General features: G+C 42.9%; 1 protein-coding gene across 1 annotated transcript in view; it reads left to right on the top strand.

Moving 5' to 3' along the window:
* The window catches only part of col7a1 (collagen, type VII, alpha 1), a 325,194-nt gene extending 301,043 nt beyond the window's left edge, over positions 1 to 24,151 (top strand). Inside the window, exons 111-122 of the mRNA XM_073072948.1 lie at positions 1,843 to 1,878; positions 4,243 to 4,323; positions 6,747 to 6,800; positions 9,087 to 9,140; positions 10,421 to 10,483; positions 10,580 to 10,642; positions 12,539 to 12,655; positions 15,263 to 15,340; positions 16,353 to 16,406; positions 20,187 to 20,235; positions 23,458 to 23,466; positions 24,126 to 24,151. Coding sequence (XP_072929049.1) covers positions 1,843 to 1,878; positions 4,243 to 4,323; positions 6,747 to 6,800; positions 9,087 to 9,140; positions 10,421 to 10,483; positions 10,580 to 10,642; positions 12,539 to 12,655; positions 15,263 to 15,340; positions 16,353 to 16,406; positions 20,187 to 20,235; positions 23,458 to 23,466; positions 24,126 to 24,151 — 684 coding nt within the window. The remainder of the gene's footprint in view (positions 1 to 1,842; positions 1,879 to 4,242; positions 4,324 to 6,746; positions 6,801 to 9,086; positions 9,141 to 10,420; positions 10,484 to 10,579; positions 10,643 to 12,538; positions 12,656 to 15,262; positions 15,341 to 16,352; positions 16,407 to 20,186; positions 20,236 to 23,457; positions 23,467 to 24,125) is intronic.
* The last annotated feature ends 2,574 nt before the right edge of the window (positions 24,152 to 26,725 follow it).

Here is a 26,725-nt window from a genome sequence, read left to right as displayed (position 1 = left end):
GCATTCGATGCAACTATTCCTCAATGTATGAACGTTCAGTTTGTGAACTCTCGCTGAAACGCCAGCGTCCACATTTCTTCGGTGTACAAAGCTGTGGCGAACGCAGTGGCTCAGCACTAGGACTTCATCAGAGCGCCAATCAGAATCAGGTTTATTATCATCGATGAAATCTGTTGTTCTGTGGCAGCAGCGCAGTGCAATACATAAAATATACTATAAATTATAATAAGATATATAATTAAATAAGTAGTGCAAAAAAAGAGCAAAAATAGTGAGATATTGTTCATGAACTATTCTGATGGTGGAGTAGAAAAAGCTGTTCCTAAAACATTGACTGTGTGTCTTCAGGCTCCTGTATTTCCTCCCTGATGGTAGTAATGAGAACCAGGATGGTGGGGTGGGGGGGGGGGGGTGTGAGAGGCCTTAATAATGGATGCCATCTTTTTGACACATCCGACTTTGAAGCAACACACACAAAACACTGGGGGATCTCAGCCGGTCAGGCAGCATCTATGGAAATGAATAAACAGTCGATGTTTTGGGCTGAGACCCTTCTTCAGGACTGAGAGGAAAGGGGAAGATGCCAGAATATGATGTTCTCGATGGTGGGGAGGCCAGTGCCCATGATGGAGCTGGCTGAGTTTACAACTCTCTGCAGCTTTTTTTCCACAGGATGCCTTTAAATCTCGGATGGTAACTTCCTTGTCCACGCCTGTCCTAGTCATAGCATGCAGTCAACAGTATAATTATTGTGTAACTGGCTTTCTTCAAAAGCAGTCCCTCGGCTGAGTATTTGAGCAAAGTTCCTCCAGCATTTTGTGTGTGTTGCTCAAGATTTCCAGTATCTGCAGAATCTCTTGTGGGTAAATAATGTTCTTGCTTTCTATTGGATACTGCTATCACATGACCTGCATCCATCTAACCAATACGAAGTGTACTGTTAGAACTTCGGTATTATGACATTAAATGCTGGATGAGAGTCATTTTATTGTACATCATTTTGTGTCACCAACCAGAACGTTTCCAGATCTCAATGCAAACCTTTGAAAAGGCCAAGAAGATAGTAGTTCCACAAAATGATATACCCTTCCAGTATCCTTCAGAATAGCTCTCTTTTCTCATTCCCTTTCTGTCTCCTGTCTAACCTCTTCTCTTCTATCACTTCCCATGGTCCACTCTCCTCTCCTATCAGATTCCTCCTTCTTCAGCCCTTTACCTTTCCCACCTATCACCTCCCATTTCATGCGCCCTTCCCCACCCACCCACCTTCCCCTTCACCTGGTTTCACCAATCACCTGCCAGCTTGGACCCCCTTCGCTTCCACCCACCTTATTCTGGTTTCTTCTCCTTTTATGTCCAGTTCTGATAAAGAGTCTTGGTCTGAAACATTGACTGTTTATCGCCCTCCGTAATTGCTACCTGACCCATTGAGTCTCTGAGGTACAGTAGTCTGAAGACACACATTCAATGATTCAGGAACAGCTTCTTCCCCTCTGCCATCCAATTTCTGAATGGATATTGAACCCCTGAACACTATCTCACTACTTTTTTTATCTCTATTTTTGTACTACTTATTTAATTTAAATATATATATTTATCCTAATTCACAGTTTTTAATTTGCTATTATTATGTATTGCATTGTTCTGCTACCACTAAGTTAACAAATTTCACGACATATGCTGGTGATATTAAACCTGTTTCTGATTCTGACATCCTGGCAATGATTACTGCTCATGTTTGCAAGTGAGCACCTGCTTCACCTTTTGTAAAACTAATCCTGTTTAATATTTCAAAGCTAGATTTGAAGATGTACTAAATTATTGTTTGTCTTTTGCTATTAGGGTGAGCAAGGTGTAGCGGGGGAACCAGGGAAACCGGTAAGACTTTTGACTCCTATTTTGTGTTGCTGCTTGGAAGTGTGATCTCCCATCTTGGCATCAAGGATCAAGAATAATCTTTATTTGTTGTATACAGTATGTTTACATGCATTGAGGATACTGTGGTGTGATGGTCAGGGAGCTACATGCAGCAAAAAACAACATTCAACAATTAAAAAATACAAAGTGATATAAAAATAAAGTCAGAGGTTAAAGTATGGGTATGGAATAAAATGTGCATAAATACATAAATACCCACATGCATTTACAATGTAAGCAGCATTATCAAAAAATGGTTTAAAGTTTATACAGCAATGCAGTGATGGGGGTGATAGGTAGAGGGGAGTGGGGAGGCTAACTGGAAAGGTTGATCAGATTTACTGCCCGGGGGGAGAATTTTTAAGGTGGTGTGAAGTTTTTGTTTTAATGGCCCTACTGCATTTTCCAGAAGGGAGCTTTTAGAAAAGGCAGTTTGCAGTGTGTGCAGTGTCCACATTGATTTTTCCTGCTCTCTTCTTTGTCCTGGATCCATACCGGTCCTGTAGTGATGGTAGACTGCAGCCAATCACCTTTTCTGCTGACTTGACAGTTTGCTGTAGCTCTTGCAAATTATGAGCGGATTCTGCTCCAAAACCGGACAGTAATGGTTGAGGTGAAGATGGTAGATAGATAGATAGATAGATAGATAGATACTTTATTCATCCCCATGGGGAAATTCAACTTTTTTTTCCAATGTCCCATACACTTGTTGTAGCAAAACTAATTACATACAATACTTAACTCAGTAAAAAATATAATATGCATCTAAATCACTATCTCAAAAAGCATTAATAATAGCTTTTAAAAAGTTCTTAAGTCCTGGCAGTTGAATTGTAAAGCCTAATGGCATTGGGCAGTATTGACCTCTTCATCCTGTCTGAGGAGCATTGCATCGATAGTAACCTGTCGCTGAAACTGCTTCTCTGTCTCTGGATGGTGCTATGTAGAGGATGTTCAGAGTTATCCATAATTGACCGTCGCCTACTCAGCGCCCTTCGCTCAGCTACCGATGTTAAACTCTCCAGTACTTTGCCCACGACAGAGCCCGCCTTCCTTACCAGCTTATTAAGACGTGAGGCGTCCCTCTTCTTAATGCTTCCTCCCCAACACGCCACCACAAAGAAGAGGGCGCTCTCCACAACTGACCTATAGAACATCTTCAGCATCTCACTACAGACATTGAATGACGCCAACCTTCTAAGGAAGTACAGTCGACTCTGTGCCTTCCTGCACAAGGCATCTGTGTTGGCAGTCCAGTCTAGCTTCTCGTCTAACTGTACTCCCAGATACTTGTAGGTCTTTACCTGCTCCACACATTCTCCATTAATGATCACTGGCTCCATATGAGGCCTAGATCTCCTAAAGTCCACCACCATCTCCTTGGTCTTGGTGATATTGAGACGCAGGTAGTTTGAGTTGCACCATATCACAAAGTCCTGTATCAGTTTCCTATACTCCTCCTCCTGTCCATTCCTGACACACCCCACTATGGCCGTATCATCAGCGAACTTCTGCACATGGCAGGACTCCAAGTTATATTGGAAGTCTGATGTGTACAGGGTGAACAGGACCGGAGAGAGTACGGTTCCCTGCGGCGCTCCTGTGCTGCTGACCACCGTGTCAGACCTACAGTCTCCCAACCGCACATACTGAGGTCTATCTGTCAAGTAGTCCACTATCCAATCCACCATGTGAGAGTCTACTCCCATCTCCGTTAGTTTGTGCCTTAAGATCTTGGGCTGGATGGTGTTAAAGGCACTAGAGAAGTCAAGGAATGTAATCCTCACAGCACAACTGACCCCATCTAGGTGAGAGAGTGATTTGTGCAGCAAATACGTGATAGCATCCTCCACTCCCACCTTCTCCTTATACGCAAACTGAAGAGGATCCTGGGCGTTCCTGGTTTGTGGCCTCAGATTCTGTATTATCAGCCGCTCCATGGTCTTCATCACGTGCGACGTCAAGGCAACAGGTCTGAAGTCATTCAACTCCTTTGGTTGTGATTTCTTCGGTACTAGGACAATACAGGTAGTGTAGAATTGCACCAGTATGTTCTGGGGAAGTTAGAATTTTACCAGCCGTCACATCCTCTGCCAAGCCTTTTTTGTTAATGTATGTGTAAATACACTGCTTGACATGTGAGCTCATTTACCTTAATCCATATGTAAATGTACCACAGAGCCAAGATTGCATCTGAACCATGGAGCGGTGGTCTACAGTCATGGGTCTTTTCTATGCTTCACCATTCTCTTCCTGAGCAGGTTCTGCTACTTGGTGTCTGTTTCTATTGCTAACTGTATTTTTCCTTGGGTGGATTCTTATTAGGGCATTCCAGGGAAGAATGGTGTCGACGGAGCGAAAGGAAGCCAGGGTGATAGAGGATACATGGGGGCAAAAGGTCCTAAAGTAAGTCATTGTGATAGGTGTGCTGTATGAAATCTTTACTGTTCAGAACTTGCACTGTGAATACCCGGTATTTTTTTATTTTGACATACAAATTTTCAACTAATTTAGAGTTAGAGTTAGTTGAGCCAATTAGTTGAGCCAATTTAGAGGCTCAACAGCACAGAAGCAGACCTCTGGGCACATCGAATCTGGCTGAACCGTGATTCTGCCCAGCCCCATTGACTCTCAATTGGACCATAGCTCACCACACCCCTGCCACCTCTGTTCAATTCAAACTTCTCCTAAATGTTGAAATTGAACCCCCGTCTACCACTTCCACTAGCAGCTCATTCCACACTCTCACCAACCTCTGAGAAAAGACTCAGTTACTAACCCACACAGATATGGTGAGCTGGGCAGTTCTGGCCCAGAGGCATCGCTCCTTGAAAATGTCCTGGTTGTTAGGAAGGGTAGAGTCATGATGGAGCTGAGTTCACAACTTTCTGCAGCTTATTTCAATCCTGAGTAGTGCCTTCCTCCATACCAGATGGTGATGCAACCAGTTAAAATCCTCTCCATGGTACATCGGTAGATATTTGCAAGTGTCTTTGACATACCATATCTCCTCTGACTCCTAATGAAATATAGCCGCTGCCATGCCTTCTTTGTAACTGTATTGATTTCTCCTCAGAGATGCTGACACCCAGAAACTTGAAATTGCTCACTCTCTCCACTTCTGATCCTTCTGTAAGAATTGGTGTGTGTTCCCTCGTCCTACCCTTTCTGAAGATAACAGTCAATTCTTTGTTCTTACTGATATTGAGTGCAAAGTTGTTGCTGTGACACCACTCAACTAGTGGGTATACTAGTGGGTTTCTAAGGATCCACATCTCGACTGTCAAGATTTTTTTTGAGGAACACCAGCATTGAAGTTGGTTTATTATTGTCATATGAACCAAAATAAAGTGAAAAGCTTGTCTTTCATAACGTTCATACAGATCAAGTCTTTACACAGTGCATTGCAACAGTATAGGGTAAAAACAATAAAATTGCAGATTAATCTGTAAAATCTACAGAGAAAGTCACAGTGCAAGTAATCAATAAGATTTAAAATCATAGCAGGTTAGATTGTGAGGCCAAGAATCTATTTTATCATACGAGGTCAGTTCAAGAGTCTGATAACAGAGAGGTAGAAGCTGTTCTTGAGTCTGGGCATGCAATCTTGTCTATAAGGTTGCATAAACTGGTTTGTACACATACTTTGTTTACTTGTTGAAGTGGAAATTAATTTTATCGTAGAATATAGTGCATTACAGACCCTTCGGCCCACTATGTTGTACTGACCTTCTAAACTGCTCCAAGATCAATCTAACCCTTTCCTCCGACATCACCCTCCATTTTGCTATCATCTTTGAGACTATCTAAGAGTCTCTTAAATGTCCCTAATGTATCTGCCTCTATCATCACCCCTGGCAGCACGTTCCACGCACTCACCAGTCCCTGTGTAAAAAAATGCCTACCTATGACATCCCCCATATACTTTCTTCCAGTCACCTTAAAACTATGCCATCTCGTATAGGCCATTTCCATTCTGGGGATAAAGGCACAGGTTGTCCGTTCTACCTTATCATCTTGTACACCTATATCAATTAAACTCTCATCCTGCTTCACCCCGAGTGGGAAAGCCCTAGTTCACTCAACCTATCCATGCTCTCTGATCCAGGGCACATAAGAGGCTGGAGAAAATGAAGACCTTGTACTTGTGCACAGGAATGGCTATTGAAGGCAAAGAGCTGGTGTACACAAAAGATTTGTGTATATAACTAGTCAAAAAAACACTGTGTACACAAAAGGCTGATATACATAAATGGCTATTATACACAAAGGCTGGTGTATACTATGAGACAATGTCCACAGCTATCAGCGTTTATGGTCATTAACACCTTTATGACTTCCCATTCCCAATCTGTCATGTCCATCCATGGCCTCCTCTACTGTCATGATGAGGCCACTCTCAGGTTGGAGGAGCAACACCTCATATTCCGTCTGGGTAGCCTCCAACCTGATGATCTGAACAATGATTTCTCTAACTCTGGTAATTTCACCATTTTCCTCCTTTTCTCTTTTTCCAACCCCGTTCTGGCTCCCTTCTTAACCCTTCTCTTCTTCTCACCTGCTCATCATCTCCTTTGGTGCCCCTCCTCCTTCCCTTTCTCCTATGATCCACTCAACTCTCCAATCAGATTCCTTTCTTGTCACCTCTTCAACCTATTGCTTCCCAACTTCTTCTTTATCCGACCTCCCTCTCACCTATCACCTGCTTCTCTCTCCTCACCGCCTTATTCTGGCTTCTAACCCCAAACTATTTCTCTGCACAGACGCTGCCTGACCTTCTGAGTTCTTCCAGCACTTTGTGCGTGTAACACATTTGTTTTATTTTACAGGGTGACAAAGGGACGAAAGGCGCCTGCGGTTTAGATGGAGAGAAAGGAAGTAAGGTAAGAAAGTGGAATTTTTTTTGCAGTCACTTTAATTCCCCTCCCCATTCAAAGTCAAAGTACACTTATTATCAAAGTACATATACGTCACCATATACAACACCTAGATTCATTTTCTTGCAGGCATTTACAGAAAAATAAAAAATACAATAGAATTTATGAAAAACTATATGTAAACAAAGACTGACAAGCAACCAATGTGCAAAAGAAGACAAACTGTGCAAAGAAAAAAAAAATAATCTTGAGAACATGAGTTGAAGAGTCCTTGAAAGTGAGTCCATAGGTTATGGGAAAATTTCCGTGATGAGGCAAGTGAAGTTGTGTGAAGTTATCTCCTTTGGTTCAGGAGCCTGATGGTTGAAGGGTAATCACTGTTCTCGAACCTGGTCAAGTGAGTCCTGAGGCTCTTGTACCTTCTTATACACAATCTTCCTATGCTACAACGTTAATAAATACGAGTCAAGCTTAACTAGAATGTTGTAGGCACCTCACGGCAGGAAAGATATAGAAACAGAAAGGGCACAAGAATGTCTATCAGGGAAGAGGGACTTCAGTTGTGAGGATAGATGAGAAACATCTGTACAATTCTCCTTTGAACAGAGAGGATTAAACCATGAGCAGTTCAAGTGCTTCAGGATGGTGAGTGGTTTAACAAAGCAGAATGAAGAGACACTTCTCGCTGTCTCTGTGCCAGTAAGTGATGAGAGAAGGTAGACTTGACCTCATCAGCAAAAGGACTGGAGAAGACAGGAGAAGAATGTTTTCAGTTATGGAGTTGCAAGGAGCTTCAAAAATGCACCAGTTAAAGAGGGCGGAACTGATTCCACAGCACTGTCAAAGGGAACCTGGACGGACTCTTACAGATGAGGAGTTTGCACAGCTACAGTCACAAAGCATTGATGTAGGACAAAGCATGAATGGTCTTTCAAAGATTTGAAATTCAAAGTATATTTATTATCAAAGTATGTGCTGTATACAGAATACAACTCTGAAATTCACCCTCCCCCAGACAGCCACAGAATAAAGAGACGCCATGGAACCTGTTCAAAGAAAACATCAAACACCCAACGTGCAAAATAAGAACTAACTACACAAATGGCAAACTTTATTTGCCCCATATATTTACATGTGCTATGGTGTGTTGGCATGATATGCAACAAAAATATTTAACAATTATAAAGAATAAAGAATTATATTTAAAAAAACCTAAAAAAAACAAAAGAAGAGCCTTTTGACCAAATATCTTCCTGCTAAACTTGTGATTTCTAAACATGTTTCATTTGGACTTCTGATTCTACAATCTATTGGCTCACTGTCAAGGACTCTTTGGAACTCCGATTCTCAGTAACACGTCCAAACTGCTGGAGGAATGGACCAGGTCAGACAGCATCTATGGAAATGAATAAATAGTCGATGTTTTGGGCTGAGACCCTTCATCATGAGTCCTGAAATGCCAACTATCTATTTATTTCCAAAGATGCCACATAAACTGTTGAGTTCCTCCAGGAATTTTTGTGTATTGCTTTGTATTTCCAGCATCTACAGACTTGTTGTGTTTATCATATTCTCGGTATTACTTTTTATTTGCAGAATTTGTCTTCTTTTACACATTGGTTGCTTGTCAGTCTTTGTTTATGTAAAGTTTTTCATAAATTCAACTGTGTTTCTTTATTTTCCTGTAAGTGCCTGCAAGAAAACGAATCCCAAGGTAGTATATACACAGTTTGATAATAAATTTATTTTGATTTCTTTTTTTCTTGTTTCCATACACTGTACATAATAATGCTAACATCTTTCCGTGTAAGTTTTAAAATGTTCCATTGCTTGTAAGGGAGGAAGAGAAGAAAAAGATGAAGAGATGAGAAATATAGTGAAGCAACCTTTTCCTCTTCATGCCTTTTTGTTTTGTGAAAATATCGTCTTTTGCTGTTCATATTGAACAGTCTTTCTCCAATTGAAAACTAAAGTCCTGTTTCTCAACAGTGTGGACTTATTCTATTGATATATACAGGAAATGCTGGAAACATGCTGAAAATATTCATCTGGTCGGCAGCATCAGCGAAGAGAGCAACAGAGTCTATGTTTCACCCAAACAGAGAACATTATTTCAGTGTCAGTTTCTATGAAAGGTCTTTGATCTGAAACATGTATTCACTTTCCCTCTTAACACATGCTGTCCAACCTATTGAGTATACTCAGCATTTTCTGTTTCAGATTTGCAGATTCTGCAGCATTTTGCTTCTTCATTTTGCAGTCCCTTCTTCTAACGTTCATTTGTTAATGCAGGGTGATCCTGGATTTCCTGGGAGGATCGGATTCCCTGGCAGGAAGGGAGATCAGGTAGGAAAACATTGGAATGCTGCCTTGATCAAAACTCCTCCAACAGATGCAGGGTATGAATAAAATTTAGTTCCTGACCTTAATCACCCTTAAGAAGGTGCAGTCCAGATGAAGTTGTCAAGTTCACCTTGCAGCATGATGGCATCGTGTTTCGCATAACATTCTGCGATGCCAGTGTTAGAAGATCAAGGTTCAATTCCCTCCACTTTCTGTGAGGAGTTTGTAAATTCTCCCTGTGACCGCGTGGGTTTCCTCTGGGCGTTTGGATTTCATCCCACATTCCATAGACGCATGGGTGAGATTGAGTAGGTTGCCATCATGCTACACTACTGCCAGAAGCACGGTGACACGTGTGGGCGGCCCCCAGCGTACCTCAGACTGTGCATGTTGTTGAGGCAGACGATGCGTGTGACTGTATGTTTTGTTGTACATGTGACAAGTAAAGCTAATCTTCATCTTAATCTTATCCCATGTTGGGCAATAAAGATTGCAGTTGAGGAGATGTTAGAAGTGTCAACTAGAGACCCTGCCCCTGTCAGGCCTGCACTTGCAGGCTCCTCCTAGTCCCCAGCTACAGGAGTCACCTTCCACTCGCTTCCACCTATTTAAACCCATCTCTCATCCACAATCCTTGCTCACTCATATGAACCAGCAGGTTGCTCCTAGCCTTCAGTTACCTTGTTGCCTTGTTGTGTTAAGTATCTGTCCTCTCTTGTTTTGTGGCCCCTCATGGTTAGTTCTTTTGCAGTTTATTATTAAAGTTGTTGCTTCATGCTGAATCATCTCCGCTACTCTGTGTGATGGTCGAGCCACGCCTACATTTCTTGATATCCCCAGAGCGAAAATGGCTAATACAATGGGGCATAACTTTGAGGAAAGTACAGGGGGGATGTCAGAGTTGGATTTTTCTAACAGATAGTAATGGGTGAGTGAAAAACTCTGCCAGGGGTTTGTGGTGGAGGCAGATAAATTGGGGACATTTAAGAGACTTTTAGATAGGACATCAATGATAGAAAAATGGAGGGCTACATGTTAGGGAAGTGTTAGATTGACCTTGAAGTAGGTTAAAAGGTTGGCAGGGCTGAAGGACCTGTACTATGCTTTACTGGTCAATGTTCTATGTTCCCTACAGTAATCCTTCCTGGCCTTCCCACATTCCGTATTGTAGTACAGATATGACAAAATATCCCATTGGGATGGGCTCCAGCATTGAACCGTCAGAAATGACTGAGCTGATGATTTCCACCTCTCCATATTAATTCCCATGTTTTGCCTTTCAGGGTGAACCTGGCATCAGTGGCTCCCCGGGCGTGACAGGCAAAGAGGGTCTCATTGGACCCAAGGTATGACGACTCATTGAAGGAGAGCACCATGGGATAAGGGGGACGTCCGCCACTTGATATCTGTGTAGCTCACGGCATTTGTCTGCTCTTGTGTAGGGTGACCGAGGCTACGACGGACTCCAGGGGCAGAAGGGGGACCGAGGGGAGAAAGGCGAGCGGGTGAGTGGCAGTCACCAATACAAAGTGTTTCAAAGATTCAAAGGACATTTCTTCTCAAATTACGTATGCAGTATACAACCCTGAGATTCGTCTTCCCCACAGACAGCCACGAAACAAAGAAAAACATGGAACCCATTCATTGAAAAACTCCAACACCACCCCCCCATGTCCAAAAAAAAACACAGACCAGGCAAATACCAAAAAAATTATCGAAAAAACAGAGAAAATAATAAAACACAAAATCGAAAGAGTCTAGCTATATTCAGTTCGGTTCAGTCTAGTGTTATCGGTTGTTATCTGCAGGCTGCCCCAATCAAAATAGCCCAAAATAGCAACAAAAGGAGGAGAGACCAGTAACACATCACTGCGTGAATTATAGAGTCTGATCAACAAACCCTGCCGATCAAACCTTGCCCAGGACCCAGGAATCCGACACAATCCTGTCTTACAAGGTGTAAAGGGAAGCTGCAAAAGTAGCTTTTACACCAATACTTCCAATAGCATTGTACTCTACCGGTACTGCCCGGGACTCTCAATCCAGATTATGGGCTCACATCTCTACTGTGGGAAAAACCTCTGCCTCTAAGGTGAAAATTGCTACCCAGTGAGCCAGTAGTGGCAATTATTGCAAGGCATTGCCTCAGAAATGACTGAGCCTCTACAGCGCTTTTGGGTGGAGAATTCCAATAGTAAATCACCATGGATGAACATATTTCTTACCTCCATCCTGAATGACCATTTTCTTATAAGGAGACAGTGATGTCTGCTTCTCAATACCCAAGCCAGAGGGAACACCTTCTACACAAACACAAGAAGGTCTGCAGATACTGGAAATCCAAAGCAACGTACTCAAAACGCTGGAGGAACTCAGCAGATCAGGCAGCATCTATGGAAAAAAGTAAACAGATGATGTTTCAGGCTGAGACCCTTCTTCAGGACTGAGAAGGAAGGGGGGAAGTTGCCAGAAGAGAAAGGTGGGGGAAGGGGAAAGAGGCTAACTGGAAGGTGATAGGCGAAGTCCTCAAGGATTAAAGGATTCAAATTTCATTTATTATGAAAGTATGTATAAATGATACAACCTTGAGACTCATTTGCTTATGGGCAGCCACAAAGCAAGAAACCCAGAGGAACCCAATTTAAAGAAAGACCAGCACCCAGACCAAAGAGAAAACGAAAAAAACACAAATCATGCAAAAACTAGAAGCAAGCAACAGCATTCAGAAGTAAATTGAGTCCATAGACCTGGAGCCTGGGGCAGCCCGGAGTAGGCCCATAGCCTCAGTCTCAGTTCATCACACAGCAGAGCAAATCGCCACGAGGCTTGCAGACACGAAGTATGTAGCAGCCAGAGCAGTCTCACAGCCTCAGTGCCACAGAGAGAGGAGTGAACCTCGCGGGAGAGTGAGCGGAATCAGCCCAGCGTTCACCTCCAGTCCTGACATCCTGCCTTTTCAATCTATCTGGGCCGGCATTTAAATTGTTCGAACGCTGAATCGTGCCAAGGAGGGTCTCGGCCTGAAACGTCGAGGGTTTATTCTTTTCCATGGGTGCTGCCGGACCTGCTGAGTTCCTCCAGCATGTGGTGTGTGAAACATCTTCTACCCTGTCAAGGTTATTACGACCTGGGTTCAGTTCTGCCGCTGTCCATAATGAGTTTGTACTTTCTCCCTATGACTGTGTGGGTTTCCGCTGGATTTTTCCCACATTCCAAAGATGTACAGATCAGTAGGTTAATTGGTCACTGGGGTGTAATTGGGCGGCATGGGCTCATTGAGCTGACAAAGCCTATTAGCATGCTGTAGCTCTGGAACTGCTTATGGATATTGTGCACTTGTGATTTCCGGAGAGTACAAAGTTAAATTTGAGATTGCTATCATTTGCCTTTTTATTTTGCAGGGTCTTCCCGGCATCACTGGGCCACCAGGTGTCCGAGGATCTGATGGGGCTGCCGGTCCTCCTGGCCCTGTGGGTCCTGTAGGCCCACGGGGTTCTGAAGGAATGCAGGGTCAAAAGGTAACAACAATCTTCCCTCACATGTTGTAGGAAGTTTTCACAGATGTCCAAATGTTGCTTTTTCCCTTCCTAATGCTCCTACTCTAGTAACCTCCAGTACTTTATTTTTAAGGTAACTTTTTTATTCTTTCTTTCTTCTCTTCTAATATTTCTATATCTGTGCATTTGTCATGCTACTGTAACTTCCTCTAAGATCAATAAAGTATCTATCTCTCTATATAAGAGGTAAGCAAACATGGAGTATGTTTCCAGTGGAACTGCTGATAAACTAATGTGGCCAAGGTCAGTCAATGCTGACAGGTCACATTCCTTGTGATGACTCCAGGCCCTTTTGCAACGTTATAGCTGACTAACAGGCCAGGATATGATGGGTTAAACAACACAGTATCTCCATACAGTTCAGAAAGGAAAGACTAAATAACAGTCCTCAATGGTTGGGTTGAGCTGTCCTCCGACCTTGGCAACTTACTTCCAAAAGTTTCATCAGCATGTGAGGAGACATCGTCAGTGTGCTGTTGACTGTGGCCTTCCTATACTGGTCAATCAGCTGACTGGTCATCATTTTTGGAAACTTGATTGCGACGAGGGGAGTAAATCTCATTGCTGATTGGTTGTATGGTGAACTTCAAGTGTTGTGGTCTGGAATTTTGCCAGCATTGGCTTGTAAACAGGATCAAGGTCTATGTGTCAAGATGGCATGAAAATTGATTTCTATAACTTCCAGTAATTTCCTCCCCTCCTCCTTTTCTCTTTTCCCATTCCATTTTTGGTTACCTGCTCACCCCTTTGCTTCTCCTCACTTACTCATCGTCTCCCTCTGGTTCCCCTCCTCCTTCCCTTTCTTCCATGGTCCACTGTTCTCTACTATTAGATTCCTTCTTCTTCGTCCCTTTACCTTTTCCACCAATCACCTTCCAGATTCTTACTTCATCCTTTGGGGTTTTTCTTCTGTATCGTGGATGGTTGGAGTCCATAATTAGGGATGAGGTTTCAGGCTATTTGGAGGCACATGATAAAATATGCCAAAGTCAACATGGTTTCCTTAAGGGGAAATCTCGTCTGACAAATCTGTTGGAATTCTTTGAGGAAATAACAAGCAGAATAGACAAATGAGAGTCCATGGATGTTGTTTACTTGGATAATCAGGAGGCATTTGACAAGGTGACATACATGAGGCCCATGGTATGACAGGAAAGATAGTAGCATGGATAGAAGATTGGCTGACTGGCAGGAGACAATGAGTGGGAATAGAGGAGGGCCCTTTCTGGTTGGCTGCCTGTGACTAGTGGTGCTCCACAAAAGTTGGTGTTGGGATTGCCTCTTTTCACGTTATTTGTCAATGATTTGGATGATGAAACTGATGGTTTTGTGGCCAGGTTTGCGGATGATAGATGGGGTGGCTGGTAGTATTGAGGAAGCAAGGAGTCTGTGGAGGGACTTATACAGATTAGGAGACTGGGCAAAGAAGTGGCAGATGCAGTATAGTGTAGGGGAGTATATGGTCGTGCACTTTGTCTAGAGTCTAAAGTCATAGTCTACTTTCTAAACGAGGAGAAAATTCAAAAAATCAGAGGCGCAGAGGGACTTGGGAGTCCTTGTGTAATGCCCTAAAGTTTAACTTGCAGGTTGAATCAGTAGTGAGGAAGGCAAATGCAATGTTAGCATTCATTTGGAGAGGACTAGAATATATATTAAAAAAAGGATGTAATGCTGAGGCTTTGTAAGGCATTGGCCACACCACACTTGGAATATTGTGAGCAGTTTTGGGCCCCTTATCTCAGAAAGCATTGGCCAGCATTGGAAAGGGTCCAGAGGAGGTTCCAGGAATGTATGTGGAGATTTTGTTGGTTCTGGACCTGTACTTTCTAGACCTTAGCAGAATGAGGGAGGAACCCATTGAAATCCATTGAATGTTGAAAGACCAGGACAGAGTGGATGTGGAGAGGATGTTTCTGATAGTGGGGAAGTCAAGGACTAGAGGGCACAGTCTCAGAAAAGATGGACGTTCTTTTAGAACAGGAATGTAGATTAATTTATTTAGCCAGAGGGTGGTGAATCTGTGGAATTCGTTGCCACAGACGGGCTGTTGGTGCCAAGTTATTGGATATATTTAAAGCAGAAGTTGATAGGTTCTTGATTAGTTAGGGTGTCAAAGATTATGGGTAGAAGATACAAGAATAGGGTTGTGAGAGATAATAAATCAGCTATGATGGGATGGTGGAGCAGACTCAAAAGAGTGAATGCCTAATTCTGCTCCTATGTCTTATAATCTTTTGTGATGAGTTCATCAACTTCCAATGGTTCTGAGATTTTCTCCAAGAGCTTTTCCTGGTGCCATCCAGAGAATATATGTTACTTAAGCAACACACACAAAATGCTGGTTGGTCTACCACTTCGTACCCTTCCCTCTCCCGTTTTCATACTCTGGCTTTGATTCCGGTCCTGATGAAGCGTCTTGTCACGAATCATCGACTGTTTATTTCCCTCCGTAGATGCCACCTGACCTGCTGAGATCCTCCAGCATTTTGTGTGTTGTCTAAGATTACCAGCGTTTATAGAATTTCTTGTGTTACTTACAGAGGTATTGCTGCTTGTGTTTGACTGTAGGGTGAAAGAGGCCCTCCTGGTGAGAGTGTTCCAGGTCCCAGAGGAATTCCAGGAATCGCAGGGGAGAGAGGAGATCCAGTAAGTATCTGAAGAATGCACGGTGGAACATTTATTGATTGATTGATTGAGATACAGACAGAGTGGTAATATGTCTTTCCGGCCCTTCGAGTCGCATTGCCCAGCAACCCTGATTTAACCCTACCCTAATCACGGGACAATGTCCAATTAACTTACCAACCAGTATGTCTTTGGACTGTGAGAGGAAACCAGAGCATCTGGAGGAAACCAACACTGTCACAGGGAGTGCATCCTTACAGTGGTAGGAATTGAACCCACATCGCTGGTAGTGTATAGTGCTGGGCTACCCACTAGGTTTCCGTGCCTCCCAAAATGGGTACCAGCTCTGGAAGTCAAACCTCAGCCTGACAGTGAAAAGTTGCATCATCGGCTCTAAGCTCAATGGAGTAGGCAGCATCAGTGGAGAGAGAAAATCTCTTTCAAATCTCTTACTATCTTTCCTTTCGGTTAGTCCTGACGAAGGGTCTCGGCCCGAAACGTCGACAGCGCTTCTCCCTATAGATGCTGCCTGGCCTGCTGTGTTCCACCAGCATTTTGTGTGTGGGTTGTTTGAATTTCAAGCATCTGCAGATTTCCTCGTGTTTATAGATTCCAAAACTGAGATGCATGTGAATCGTGACATGAAGGCAAACCCAATCAGATGCAAAGCATTCCACTAAACCTAAATCTCCTTCACAGATGACATCCCACCGTTTGAGCCCTAATTCCTCCATTTACAGGAGTATTGTTTTGGTCTTAAACTGACCATAAGACATAGGAGCACAATTAGGCCATTTGGCCCATCAAATCTGTTCTGCCATTCAATCAGAGCTGATTTATTTTCCCTCTTGGCCCCATTCCCCTGCCTTCTCCCCATAACCTTTGACACCCATTCTACTCAAAAACTTAATACATCAATATGTCTTAAATCTTAAACCTGAAACCTAAGAAGTTGACTTGAAAGATGCTCTATTTTGTTTATTGCCTTCACCAACTAGTACAACAACTCAACTTACTTTTCTTTGTGGTTCAGGGTGAGATGGGTGCTGATGGTCCAAAGGGAGAACAGGGAAATCCAGGAATGACGGTATGTGAACTTTTGTTTGGAATTTTAATGTTATTATACACATCATAAAATGCCGATTGTTTGTCCAAATGCTGGAGGAACTCAGCAGGCTAGACAGCATCTGTGGAAGGGAATCAGCATTCAGAAATGTCAGCTAATCTCCCGAGTTCCTCCAGCATTTTGTGCGTGTGGCTCAAGATTTCCAGCATCTGCAGAATTTCTGAGGTTTCTATGTCAAAAACTTTCCCCTCAAGTCCCTTTTAAAATGCCTTCCTGTTTGCTTAAGCCAACTTTTTTTTCATTTTTGATAGCTCAACCATAATGACAAACATGTCTCTCTAATTTATAAGTTTTATACACCTCTAATCTCATCAGCCTTGTTGTGCTCAGTTCTGGTCGCCTCATTATAGGAAGGATGTGGCAGCTTTAGAAAGGATGCCGAGGAATTTGGCCAGGATGCTGCCTCAGTTAGATAGCATGTCTTATGAGGATAAATTGAGCGAGCTAGGGCTTTAGTCTTGATCAAAGGAGAATGAGAAGTGACTTGAGAAATACAAGATGATAAGAGGCATAGATCGAGTAAGCAGCCAGAGAATTTTTTCCAGGTCTGCAGGTGGCATAATACTATGTTATAATAGAAATATATTAAAAATTAATGTATATTTGTATTTTTAATTAAAAGCAGGAATGGCATGTTTTTAAATAAACATCTAAATATTTCTCAGTAACCTTTTGGCACATTGGTTGCAAAGGTTTGCTTACTGGAGACATTTAATGACCTTTGACAGAATATGCTGTCAGGATGCCATCAGGAGGGTCACAGAGCAGGGCCTTACATCCAGCCTCAGTGCTGCTCTCTGCACTGTGCAGAACAATGCAATGAGTGCTCTGGCAGTGCTTCATCTGCAACTATTTAGAGAGGCTATCACTGACCGTGTCTGATAATCCAGTCGAGATCATATCTACGTTTCAGTTTTCCATACTGTATTCTTTGAAGCTGCCTGCTTTAGAGTCATAGAGCATTCCAGCACAGAAACCGGCCCTTTGGCCTGTGCTGAGCTGTTGTTCTCCCATCAACACGCACCTGGACCATAGCCCTCCATCCCCCTTCCATCGACGTACGTAAACGTTTCAATCAATCCCACATCCACTACTTCCACTGGCCTCTCATTCCACACTCTCACCACCCTGTGAATGAAGAGGTTCTCCTTAACTATTTCACCTTTCACCCTAACCTATGACCTCTAGTTTTAGTCTCACCCAACCTTGGTGGGAAAAGCCTGCTTTCAATAACTCTATCAATACCCTTCATAATTTGGTATATTCACTAACCCTACCCTCATTTATTTTTATTCTCCCCACATTCCCATCTCTCCCCAGATTCTACTGCTCACTTACACACGAATCAGCAGCAGCTAGTTAACCTACCAATCCTGGTCTTTGGATTGTGAGAGGACACTGGAACACCCAGAATCCACACAGTTACAGAGGGTGTGCGCAGACTCCACACAGACAGGATTGAACCTGGCGTCCCTGGACAGCAACTCTATCAGCTGCTCCACCGTGCTAGAGTCTCGTATCAATGTAACAAACACGATAGCATGTTGGTCAGACAAAGAAATACCACTGATATTTTGAGGTATTACTCCAAAGAGCACAGTTAATTTGTTAGGTTGTAAATTAATTTTAAGTGCTTTAGAAATTGTAGAAAAAGCTGACTTCCAACTGACTACCTCAAAATATCCATGGTATTTCTTTGTCTGACCAACATGTTATTGGGTTTGTTACATTGATAGCTAGGAGGGTCATTCTGTTGGAGTGGAAGGATACATCGGCTCCCACTCTGTCACAATGGTTCTCTCAAGTGATGTTATGTCTTAGTTTGGAGAAAATTAGAAGTCGAACCTTCGAACCTATGTTTGATTTTGAGAAAACATGGGGCTCATTTGCTCGTTACTACCATTCGAGTTAATTGATAGATTTCCTCCACAATCTAATTGTAAATTTTGGTATAATTTTTTTTTGTTGGTGGTTTGATGTTTATCTTTAGAAGCTTTTTGTATGGCGCATGGCTCCAGGGTTGAACACCTAATGGGTTCTTTTTTTGCCTCACCTTTTTCTTGCTTTAGTAGGGGTTTTTTCTCTTTTCTTTTCTTTTCTGTCACCATAGCTTTCAATTCTTAAACATTGTTTTTTTTCCCCCTTTGAGACATTGTAAGTGTTATTTACTTCAATTTACTCTTGTTATTTTGGATAATAGTAATAATAATAAAAAGATTTGAAAAAGAAAGAAAGAGTCTCATATCTAAGAGTTGTGGCGACATGGCAAAATGAGGGTAAGGTTAGTGTAAGTGAGGGGCTTGAGGGGCAGTGCAAACTTGGTGGGCTGTCGAGCTTTTTCTCTGTCTGTGGTATCACAATGCCAATTCACGTCAGAAAAAGACACGCAGCCAGGATGCCTTAGGATCTTCAGCCAGACTTAAAAGATAGAACATAGAACATAGAATAGTACAGCACATTACAGGCCCTTCGGCCCACAATGTTGAGCCGACCCTCAAACCCTGCCTCCCATATAACCCCCCACCTTAAATTCCTCCATATACTTGTCTAGTAGTCTCTTAAACGTCACTAGTGTATCTGCCTCCACCACTGACTCAGGCAGTGCATTCCACGCACCAACCACTCTCTGAGTGAAAAACCTTCCTCTAATATCCCCCTTGAACTTCCCTCCCCTTATCTTAAAGCCATGTCCTCTTGTACTGAGCAGTGGTGCCCTGGGGAAGAGGTGCTGGCTGTCCACTCTGTCTATTACTCTTAATATCTTGTACACCTCTATCATGTCTCCTCTCATCCTCCTTCTCTCCAAAGAGTAAAGCCCTAGTTCCCTTAATCTCTGATCATAATCCATACTCTCTAAACCAGGCAGCATCCTGGTAAATCTCCAGATGCAGAAATTTTCAGCAGAGATCATTTACAAGGACATTGTCATGGACTTGAAGTATGGGGAAAGGTTGAATAGGCTCAGATTTGATTCTCTGGAGCATAGGAGAATGAGGGAAGATCTGACAGAGGTTAACGCAGTGCCTCGCAGTGTACCAGCTGTATGATTGGGATTGACAGCCAGCTGTCTGTTAGGAGTTTGGACCTTCTCCCCGTGACCACATAGATTTCCTCGTAGGTACTGGTTATGGTTAGTGAGCCGTAGGCATGCTATGTTAACGCCAGGAACATGGCACCATTGCTGCCCGGCACATTCTCAACACAAATGGTACGTTTCCCAGTATGTTCCAATGTGCACGTGATGAGTAAAGCTAAACTAATGTTTCTTTCCTTCTGTCTCTGTCTTTCTTCCATATGAATTATGAGTAGTAGGGTTTAGGAAGAAAACCTGTCCAATTAAAAATCCCACGATGACTATGGCCGGTTTAGTCCTGATTTAAATGTTGGGTCTGTAGTGTATTTAATATTTAGGTAATGTTTGAATAATCTTGGATACATGATCACACTACCACATGATACATGAGCAGTTCAATTGAAGTAAACTCGAACTTAGACCCACATTTTGGACTCGCCCGTTTTCACTTGAATTAGTTTAACATTTTGAAGTTACAAAACACAGCAGGATAAGTACCCAAAATCACTGTAAAATATTGCCAGGTATCCAAAGGATTTTAGGCAGGAATGCATCTGTGGAAATTGATCTGATTAGCAGTTACTGTTGACCCGAGGGAGTGGGAGCCAGCGACAGTCGAGCAAATACAGACATTGATTCTGTCCTTTTCCTCCCCCTATACCGTACAGGAGAGCCAGATTCGTGCCTTTGTGCGGCAAGAAATGAGCGAACACTGCGGTGAGTGAATTCACAACGCAAAGTACACTGCAGATGCTGGGGTCAAATCAACACGTACAACAAGCTGGAGGAACTCAGCAGGTCGGGCAGCATCCGTGGAAATGAACAGTCAACGTTTTGGGCCGAGACCCTTCGCCACGACGTTTTGAAGTTACAAAACACGGCAGGGTCCTGAAGGAGGGCCTCGGCCCGAAACGTTGACTGCTCGTTTCCACGGATGCTGCCTGACCTGCTGAGTTCCTCCAGCTTGTTTATACATGGTGAGTGAATTTATTTTGGCCTGAAGGGAAGAGTCCAGGTAGAATTGTGTGAACACTGCCCTTCCCACAGTATTTAGTGTCCAGTATCTATTGCAATCATATGGACAAAATCCTAGCACAATACACATTGCATCAACAGGAAGGTTTTTTTTTTACCCACTGTAGGAAAGACATTATTCAAATAGAAAAACTACAGAGAAGATTTACCAGAATGTTAGACCATAAGACATAGGAGCACAATTAAGCTATTCAGCCCATCAAGTCCGCCCCATCATTTCATCATGGCTGATTTATTATCCTCCTCTACCCCATTCTCCTGACATTTTCCAGTAATCTTTGATGTTCTTGCTAACCAAGAACCTATCAACCTCCGTCTTAAATAGGCCCAATGACTTGGCATTCACAGGCGTCTGTGAAAATGAATTTCAGAGCTTCACCCTCTTTTGTTAAAGAAATTCCTCCTCATCTCTGTTCTGTAGATACATTCTTCTGTTCTGAGTCTGTTCCCTCTGGTCCTAGACTCCTGCACTAAAGGAAACATACTCTCCACATCCACCCTATCTAGGCCTTTCATTGTTCAAATGGTTTCAATAAAATCACTATAACCTTTTCTATTGTTTTAAATTCCAGCAGTACAGGCCCAGAACCATCAAGTGCACCACATACTCTGTGCCTCCAGCCTGATGCCATGAACATTGATTTCTCCATATTCCATTAATTCCCCCCCCCCCCGCTTCTTTTATCATTTTCCATTCACCACTTTGGTTCTTCTCCCACCCCTTCTCTTCCCCTGACCTGCCCATCGCCTCCCTCTGGTTCCCATCCTCCTTCCGGGGTCCACACTCCTCTCCTATTAGATTTCTTCCTCAGCCTATCCCCTCCCATATTCTCATATCATTCCCCCGTCTGTCACACACCCACCTTCCCCCTCACCTCGTCTCACCAATCACCTGCCTGGCTGTACTTATACTGGCTTCTGCCCCCTTAATTCCCAGTCCTGGAGAAGGGTCTTGGCCTGAAACGTCGACTGTTTATTCCCCTCCACAGGTGCTGCCTGACCTGCTGGGTTCCTCCAGCATTTTGTGTGCTTTGCTCTTTAGATAAAGCACATTGTGTTATTTTAAACTGACCTTCTGATCTTTCAGCACCTTCTTGTGATGAGTTCATTTACTTCCCGAATCACTTGTGTTTATAATGAAACTAGTCATTGAAGTGATCCATTCAGCCTGAACAATATCCTGCATTATCTGCTCATTCATGTTCCTAAAAAAGGGTCTCTTTGTTATTCTTGCTCCCACCATACCCTAGTAGATCATTTCAGGCACCCACCTCTCTATGTAAAAGAAAATTGCCCCATACATTTGCTTTGCCCCACTCAACCTAAATATTTGCCCTCTGGTTTAGACATTTCAACCCAGGGAGAAAGATACAGGCTGATTACTCTATCCGCACTTCTAATAGTCTTAAAAACTTCTGCTAGGAATTGTGCAAACCTTCCTGAGACACCTCAGAGCAAAGCTACCATGATTGAAAAAGATTCAAGAAGATTGAATAAAAATCAATGTAAGGTGCTGGACAGAAATACAGGAAGTGATAACAACACTTGGCAGGAAGTTGTCTTTCCCTGGCCTGGTTACTATGCAACATTTTTAGTTGGTGAATGCAAGATCAAAGAGTAGAATTGGAGAAATATAGTAGGAGTTACCAATGGTTCAACATTTAACCCACCTCTGTGTATCAGAAAAGTACAGACACTGGTGGCTTTGAGAGCAGTGGAAAATATCCCAGGGGATGCCACCTCATTCCTATAGCCAGGAAAATTGCACAGCACATTTCTGGATTTTTAAACTCCTTTTAATTTGATTTGGCCCTGTATTCTTTTTATATTTCCCTACAATATAGTTTGAAGATATTCAGCCCATTGCCAGCCAGCTTAGCAACCCTGCTACCTACCTATCTCCCTGCAACATTTTTTTCTTTCATGTGGCCAGCAACTCTCTCTTAACCCTAATTCTCCTGCCACTAGGGGTAACTTGAAATGCACAGGTGAGAGGAAACAAGTTACAGGAGAATAGGATTGCACCGAATGCTGGCATAGATTCACTGGGCCTAATATTATAAAGAAAATATGAGAAAATATATTTTACCTTAAATCTGTCCTCTTTGGTTTTAGATCCCCTGTTGAGAGTCATCTTTTAGTCTTGAAATGATTGGCTCTCGTATGAGAATTAGTGAATTGTGGTTGGGACGAGGTGTGGGTGGAGAAAGTTGATCTTCTCTCTCCCCCCACATAGCAACCACGTTCCTCCACCCCCACCTTCCCACCCTTCACCCTTCCATAGGAGAAAATTCACAACACATACACCAATTCCAAATGCAGGGCTTAGTTGTGGACTATCACATATCCAGAAGGGCAACCAGTGCGCTGTTCAGAATCAGATTTGTTATCACTGACGTATGTCATGAAGTTTGTTGTTCTGTGGCAGCAATACAGTGCAGGACATTAAGAAAAAGTTAGAAAAAGAAATATAAAAATAAATAAATATTGCAGAAGTAGAGCAAAATAGACCGTTCAGAAATCTGAAGGCAGAGCAGAAGAAACTGGTCCTAAAACACTGAGTTTTAGACTCAATGTTGAGGCTGCTGTACCTCTTCTCTAATGGTAGTAATGAGAAGAGGGCAAATCCTGGATAGTGAGGGTCCTTAATGATGAATACCACCTTCTTGAGACATCGCCTGGCGAAAATGCCCTTGATGATGGAGCTGGCTGAGATTACAGACCTGTTAACCATGAAGTGGGCAGCTGAAGGCTGTGGATGCAACTGTAGAAAACGGAGAGAAGTACAGACAAGATTGCTTCCATCAACAGTGTTGATCTGTCATGTCCTGCGGAAATTTCGGTTGCACTGAAAATCGGCTCGGGTAAAGGTTCCTAATGCTTTGTCTTTCTTTCTCTCCCCAGCCTGTGAAGGTGAGTGACAACAGCCATTTACCCTGTGCTATCACCTGTTGTGGTATGATTAGTGAAGCCAAAGGGGCAGGTCTATGTCTTTTGGGTGGGGTGGGCGGGTTATATTCCGATGGGGAGAGATGAGGAAACTGCTGTGAGATCTCCACTCTCTGAACCGGCTAATTACTGTCAGAGAAAGATCAAACTCTCTGCAAAGGGGCGAAGATGAGCCAAAGAGTGGTAAGAAGCTTTTTTTTTAAATCTTCTCAAATTGCTCATTTGCCCTCCATGAATTTGAAGAAGATATCAAGATTCTAAGACATTGCGATCCGATCTTATTCTTGATGCTGTTCAGTCCAAAGTCAAATCAAATGAAGTGCAGGGATAAGAGGAAGTTACAGTTGAATCACATCTCATAAGGCATCATTCTATTGCTGCATGCAGTCCTGAGGCAGCAGGGCCAGGGCCCAATGCCTGGTTTATAAGCACCTTCATCCTAAAGCAGGGGTTCCCAACTTCGGGTCCATGGATCCCTCAGTTAACGGTTTAAAAAAAAGTTTTAAAAAGTTTTAAAAAGTTGAGAACCCTTGTCCTTGAGCAAAGGAGAAGATAAACGCCCAGCCTCATTTACCACAGCTAACATAACTTCGGAAACTGTCTTGGATTCTGCTCGTTAACAGGGCCAGATGGAGCAATGGGTGGGTGATCTGGATTGCAGATCCTTGGGCGCACTTTTCACACATAGAGGTGTAAATCCCGGATTTCCCCAAGCCATACAGCTTTGGATCCTTTGTCATTAAATATATTAATAAGACACGGGGTCTTCGGTTCTTGAATAGTTTTTCGGGGCCGGACACAGACAGAATCTTGTCACAGGAGACTGAGGGTGTTCTTCCGGGGGAACTCAGTAGATTGAGCAACATTTGTGCTGGGGGGGAGGAATTGTTAAATTTCAGGTTGAAATCCTTTGCTCTAGGGTTCAAAACCATCAGTAGAATCCAGTTTAGAATAGGAGGGAGGAGTTGAGGTGACTTGAATTTATTAAGTGTAGGGCAGGCTTGAAGAGTTTTACACCCATTCCCTGACCAAGAGACACTGGGTTTATTTAGAAAGTTTTTTTTGGGTGGTATGAGCTAAATTACTTCCACTAATGTAAATACAATCATAATAAATTATTTTGCACTTTTTACGGGTGTAACATTGTAGACTTCAGGGAGAAAGTGCCCTTGAACCCATTAGGTGCATGTCCTTAAGAAGCTCGAGGTGACTTCCCTCCTCTCTGCCTCTCAGTTACCCATTATGGGGTACCCTGTGCTATTAAGTATGTAACTCCATAACTTCAGTGTTCCTTGTTACCCATTTTGTTCCGGTTTTTAGGGATTAATTCCACATCATCTCTTCTGAGTTCATTCTGCTTGCTTTCTTTCTCGTGGGGAATGATGTTGTGAATCAGTTGTGTGAATTGCAAAGAATTCCAGCATGCACAGAGGTTGCTTTCTCTATGCTTGGTGTGGACCCCCTTAGACACGAGAGGTTACAGTGTCGTGCTGTTTATGGTTTCTGTAGCGTGTCTTTTTTGATAGTGTATCATTTGCTATGTGTTCACTTCATATTTCAATAGTTAAGTGTTCTAAAGACATCTGTCTTTAAAAGTACACCAACTTTGGATTGAGTGCAAGTGCTGAATGAAATTCGAACAAGTCATGCACACAAATAAATACCTCAGTCAATTAAACTGTTTTAAGCCCCCTAACATAACAAATTAGAAATCACAAAATAAATTAATGATTGAGAAATTGGAGAACAGCAATCCCATTCATTTAACTAATTTTTTGTCAGACTCTGTGACTCCTCAAAGCTTCAGACTGTGTCATCTTGCCAGAGACACAAAACTTCCTTTGGATTGTGTTTGAACATTATTGGCCAAGATTTCCATTCGCACTTGTGTCCGTTCAGAGTCTGATCTGACTGAACATTTAGTAACTGATAAGATCTGTAGTATCTGGTGTATAAATTGCAGGAGCTAATAGTTCTAAAGATTTTTAAAATTGCTTTATGTCACATGTACATCGAAACATCAGAATCAGGTTTGATATTACTGGCATATGTCATGAAATTTGTTAACACAACAGCAGCAATACAAAAAAATCCATGGTAAATTATAAATTTAGACAACAGAAAAACTGAATTACACTAAGTACTTGTATGCTGTGGTGAACTAGATATACCTGTCTGGACACGCCCCCCCCCCCACTGACTGCTCCTGTGGCTCCTCCCACTGACCCCGGTATAAAGGCGATTGAGGCCTGAGCCCTGCCCTCAGTCTCCAGGATGTAGCATGGTGGTCAATTGCTGCTTGTTCTTTCTTCCAGTCAATAAAAGCCGATATCTCGCCTCACGTCTCAGAGAGTTATTGATGGTGCATCATATGCCAATTAAATAGTTAAGTTAAAGTAAGTAGTTACAAAAAAATCAGAAATAAAAAGTAGTGAGGTAGTGTTCCTGGGTTCAAAGTCCATTTAGATATCAGATGGCAGAGGGGAAACATGCAGTGAAATGTGGTGTTTTTTATCAAATTCAATCAGTGAGGATTGTGCTGGGTAGCCCTCAAGTGTCCCATGCTTTCAGCACCAACATAGCAGGACCACAACTCACTAACCCTAACCTATGTCTTTGGCGTGTGGGAGGAAGTCAGAGCAGCTGGAAACCTACACGATCCCAGGGAGAACAGACAGAGGAAGGAATCGAACCCTGATCTTACAGCCGGTGCTTTACAACATCATGCTACCGTGCTGCCTGACCAAGTTGCCTTGTATTCTTTGTGCTTTTACATGAGAAGTGCAGAGGTACTCCGTCACCTTCCTACATCTACTTTATGTTAGAGGAGGCAGATGGAGGCCAAATGTTTTACCGAAAGGCAATAGCATTGCAAAGGATGAACCAACTTTTCATTTCCTTGGCACCCATTAATACTTGAATCTTGTACAGCATCAGCAAAGAGCTATTGCAGTTGTCAGGGGCCTAATTTTGATTCAAGCACCATACATTCCACCATTGGGTGGCGGGGCTAGAGATGCACTCCTGTCAAAGGAGATGTAAGGTGCTCCTTCCCTCCGCTAGCCTGCAAGTCACCATTGGGCAAGGTGAAGCACCTGCTTAGCCCTCCATAGAAGCAGGTGGTGGATGGTCACATGTGCAGCTAGTGCATTTCACAAGTCCTGCTTATGCCACCACTAACACCAGGCAGACAACCTCTGAAATGTATTGATTATGACTGGAG

Source organism: Hemitrygon akajei, chromosome 19 (assembly GCF_048418815.1).
Source record: "Hemitrygon akajei chromosome 19, sHemAka1.3, whole genome shotgun sequence".
Lineage (NCBI taxonomy): Eukaryota > Metazoa > Chordata > Chondrichthyes > Myliobatiformes > Dasyatidae > Hemitrygon > Hemitrygon akajei.
The sequence above is the reverse complement of the archived record's forward strand: the minus strand, read 5'-3'. Positions and strand labels throughout refer to the sequence as shown.